Below are 5,023 nucleotides of genomic sequence, written 5' to 3' on the forward strand. Positions count from 1 at the left end.
TCCCTGTGGTCGGGAAACAAGTCAGCAGTAACACTGGCGAGATTTTGTCTGATATTTCTTCTCAGACGTCTTTTCAGCAAAACCATAATGCCAGAATAGAGACCCGTCAGATACAGTCTCAAGACATTAATAATAATAATAATAATAATAATAATTATTATTATTATTATTATTATTATTTTAAATAACAACAATAATAATAATAATAATAATAAAAATAATAATAATAATGCAAGATAATTAGCATTTTATCCGCGTGATGTCAAATCACTAGGTCACATAAATCTGAATAAACCCAAACTGTATATTAAAAGTATCAGCACTGGTAGTGGTCCATTTATTTTATTTATTAAATAAAAAATAAAAAAAAATGTATATATATATTCCCTTGGTAAAATAGCATAAATAAATCATAGTTAGCTTATACCAGAAAAAAATACAACGCATGTTATGATAAGTTTCGTTTTTAAGGCGCGTGTCCGCAGCAATCCAAAGAGAAGGCATGTAAAATACCCAAACTGAGAGCCCAGTGTCATGTGCTAAAATGGCCCCTAGCACGGATTGCTCCATAAATAATCACTATAAAAAAATCTATTACAACATAAATTTATCACGCAAAACTGGCTGGACAAAATTTTAAATGTTATAAACAGTTATGTGGCGGAGTAATAATCTACTTTAAAATATGCTACTAATAAGCTACTTGCTCAATGTAAAAAAAAACAAAAACATCTGCACCGATAGATATCAATCAGCAAAGCTAAACTGAATATTTTTACTGGAATTAGTTAATATTTTCCCCTCTAAAATAACAGTGTTGAAGTTGTATATGTGATTTTTAACACGCTGGAGTCATTTAAAGACAAAACTTAATCTTTATCCAATCTACTTTCTTGATTTCTCATTTGTGATTCACTCTCTGATTTCCAAACAGGGAGTGTATTTGTAAACTCTACAACTAAGTACAACTTAGTGTAAACAAGGCATATAATACTCAACCTTACAACTTTTAAATTTTTATTGTATTAATAAATTAGGCAGAGAGGTCTGCTGTACAGAAAGACAGACAGACATACTGTACGCAGGCTTCAACCTGAAATTAAGTAAATGTCTGGACACTTCTGTACTTTCTTTTTTTGTCTTTAGGAGATTTAGTTGCAATTTAGAAGGTACCAGTCACAAAACGATCACATAATAAATTTGCAGAATTCTTTTAATGATAATATTTTTTTCCACAGTGAATAACATTGATTATTTTGTTACAGTGGCATCTGGAAGTGGGTGGACTATATTAGGCAGCAATTTAGCCCAATATTTGGAGTGGCTCTGATCTGGATGATGAGGCTAGATGATTGGATCAGAGCCACTCCAAAACTGCAGCTCTTGTAGACAGTGGACAGGACATACCGAAATTGGTCCAAAGAAGAGAAAACAGTGAACTGGCGACAGAGTCATGGATGACCAAGATTCATTGATGCATGGGGGAGCAAAGGCTGCCCTGTGTAGACTGAATAGAACAGCCTTAATACTTAAAATTGCTGAAACATGTTTATGCTCGGTCTAAAAATATTCCAGATACTCCAGATCTCAATCCAGTTAAGAAGCTGTGTTGATGCTGATGTTGTTCTGGGAGTAATTATGGAGGGCTGGCCAATTTTCTTCCTATTTGTGGAAAAATAGTGGTTTGCTGAAGTCACAAAGGCTTAAAAATGGCTCTGTAACCCTTTCCAGACTGATATGTGCCGATATCCGTTAATTACTGTACCTTGTTTCTCATCTTTTATTGAGCTTCTTTAGATCCCGGCATGATGCGAGATATTTCTAACATGCTTTACTTTGTCAGACAAAAATAAATAGCTTCTATTCATGTGTTTTTTTGTGTAATATTAAAATGTGATTGATGACGGTAATCATTTTAATGTTAAAATCAGTAATGGGAAAATATTTCCCCAAAGCACTGTACAGGATAGAATTTGCTACTGATGGCTTGATACCAGATACTCGGATCAGACAAGATTCAAATACATAAGTACCTGAAGCAAGGCCATCCCAGTAGTTTTGTGTGTCTGGTTTGTTGTTAATTTGACTACGGTTCGCACAATCCTTATGTGGCAAACACCCAGGAACAAAAAGGCACACACAAAAGCAGATATTTTAAAGGGCACCAAGACTGGCAACGCTTCAATTGTGACATCCATAACCAATGCTCTTTTATCTTCATATTTTTTAATCATTCCTCCGTAACTCATGATTAAGATCATTCATAATTCAATTTCAATTTTTATTTGTATAGCGCTTTTAACAATTGGCATTGTCCCAAAGCAGCTTTACACAATCAAAAGAATAATAATTCAGTTTGAATATTCTCTATTTACATTTTTCTTATACATTTTCCTTTAATAATACATCACTGCAAAAAACTACAGTGATACCAATTTTTATCACTTATTAAAAAAAGAAACAGAAAGAATATATCTTGCAAGAAATTGAAAAAAAAAAACAGCATTACTTCGCACGACCCCATACAGGATAAGCAGTATAGAAATTTAATGAATAAATTATTAGTTGCTCCTATTAAGGTGTTACCATGTTAATGTGCTGAAGTTATATTGTATTAATGTTACAACATAATTATGCGTGTGTATCTTTTAGTAACATTGATGAATTTACAATCATTGTTGTTGTGAACCAGTAGAAAATGCCCAAGAGGCCCAGATTGTGGTCTTTTAGGTCCTGAAAAAAAACTAATCCATTATTTTAGCTGCTAATTATCAAGTAGTACACACAATATCAACTTTAATGTTTTCCTGTTGTTGCTTTGTACACCATAAAAGTGTTGGTATCTCTTAAGCAAACTTAAGAAAGAGATTGTAGTTCATGGAAATCTTGATTTATATCCTGCTCTGGGACTTGATTGTTTAAACTGTCCCGATCCTGGAGAGGAAGTTCTCCAGTCTCCATTCGTGCAGAGTGTACAGGAGCTCGCCTTAAATAAATCTCTCGCACAGACTTACGATATTTGAGGCCAAACAAAGCATAGATCACTGGATTGAGACAGCATCGGATAAAGACCAGAAGATGGCAGATGTAGTTCGCGTAATTGAGATGTTCACTGAACTCCATAGCAAAATTTATTTGGTAATACGTCAAGGTTTCCAGGAAATTTACAATGTTATAAGGAGCCCAACAAATAAAGAACATAACTACGAGAATGAAGGCGAGTCCAGTAGTTCTGTGTCTCGGGTTTGTTGGTAATTTGACAATGACGCGCAGGATCTTGATGTAGTAAACACTCAGAAACAAAAAGGCACACACACAAATTATGTTTTCTTTATACGTAAGAGAAATATGTACAATACTGCTGCTGTACATACAGAAGTCTGATTCAGGAAATGCTACAGCGTGTATCATGACTGGCAGCACTGCCAAGAGGCTCACCACCCATGCAAAGATAAAAATGCATGCGACCCGACGTCTTATCTTCCAGCCTGAGTGAGGGTGCACTGTGGTTGTGTATCGCTGAACACTCATCAGTACCAGGAACATAATGCTGCTGTAAAATCCAGCTGAGAAAGTATACTGGATCACTTTGCACACTGCATCACTGGGATTCAAACCCGAGATAAGGTGATATACCCTGAGCACCAGTCCGACAGTGAACAGCAGGTCTGACAGAGCAAAGTTGAGCATGAAGATGCTGGTCAGTGATCTAAGCCTCATACAGCATACACTGATCACAACAACCAGAACATTACCAATAAGACTGAGCAGGGTCACAATGCTAAGAATTATGGGAAATTCAGGATGTCTGGCTTCACGTTCAAATATTTCATTGTTCAGTATATAATAATCAAAATAATTCCACGTATTTAGATATGAAGATTCTGTTGTTGTGCTGATTTCTGAAAAGCAAAGCAAGTATTGCAACTAAATATGAATAGTGAATGAACATCGAACAGAAAACATTTCTAAAATAAATATCTCTGGCTATGTTCACATTACAAGCCGCATTGCTCAATTCAGACTTTTCGGTCAGATTGCATTTGTGTCTCATGACGGTTCATAATTAATAACGAGTGATTGTTTTCTGACTCTAATGTGTAACACGTGTGCACATGGATATGTCTTTGGCCTTATGATCTTGGTTAAAACACATTATGAGTAAGTGTGACTGCTCACCAATTTCAAACAATGTTTGGGATTTTACTCTGGAGGACGGCTAGCAGTTAATCGGCTCTACTTGTTGACGTCCAGGAGAAGAAAGAAATCCGACTGACTCATTCAGGTCTCATTCTGGTGGCATGACCGTGTAATAGATTTGTATTCACAATCTAAGACCACATATTAATGTCTGAAAAATATTTAGTTGGTGCATTCAAACAACCCTAAAAAAATCTGATCTGGGGTTAAATAAAAATAGAAATTGAGTCACTTTAAGCTTGTATTGTAAATGTAGCCTTAAACCTTAAATGTAGCCTTGTAACATTAAATCAAACATTTTAATACAGAACCAGTTTTATATTAGATGGTTATGTCCTTTCACAATGAGATTACTCTTAATATGTGATTAATGTTTTTAAGAAGCGCATTAATATAAACCTTCCAATGTAATCACAGACAGAACTATTGTCAAAGCTGCTAATGTCAGCACCTTTAGATTTGAAAAAAAAAATGTTTGTTTCAAATGGAACAGTATTTAAGATTAATGTTGTTGTTGTTTGCATAAAACTGAGTGTAGTTTTATTTTATGGTGTCAGTAAGTATATATTGTAATGAGGAAGTGATCACGACTGACTCAGGGAAAAAAATATCATTTAATTTGTTACTTTTCAGTAGTTTTTATGGTGAAAGAACAAATCAAGTTGAAATAAAAGTTCTTACCCATTTCCCTGGTCCTGGATTATGACCTGGTTTACTGGCTGAAGTCAAAACAGTTACTGAAATAACTTCAATTATTGACGTTCCTTTGCTTTTATTTGTTCTGAGTAGCTATAAAATGATCACACTGTTGGAATTCCCCAGT

The 5,023-nt window shown here is 34.7% G+C and overlaps 1 protein-coding gene across 1 annotated transcript; it reads right to left on the reverse strand.

Annotated features, from left to right (window-relative positions):
* Positions 1-2,260: 2,260 nt before the first annotated feature.
* LOC128509899 (chemokine XC receptor 1-like) lies at positions 2,261-5,023 on the reverse strand. The gene is made up of 2 exons (XM_053481765.1): positions 4,882-5,023; positions 2,261-3,902 (listed from the first exon to the last, which is right to left on the reverse strand). Exons 1-2 carry the CDS (start codon positions 4,883-4,885, stop codon positions 2,857-2,859), a joined length of 1,050 nt encoding a protein of 349 aa, XP_053337740.1. The 5' UTR covers positions 4,886-5,023; the 3' UTR covers positions 2,261-2,856.

Source organism: Clarias gariepinus, chromosome 22 (assembly GCF_024256425.1).
Source record: "Clarias gariepinus isolate MV-2021 ecotype Netherlands chromosome 22, CGAR_prim_01v2, whole genome shotgun sequence".
NCBI lineage: Eukaryota > Metazoa > Chordata > Actinopteri > Siluriformes > Clariidae > Clarias > Clarias gariepinus.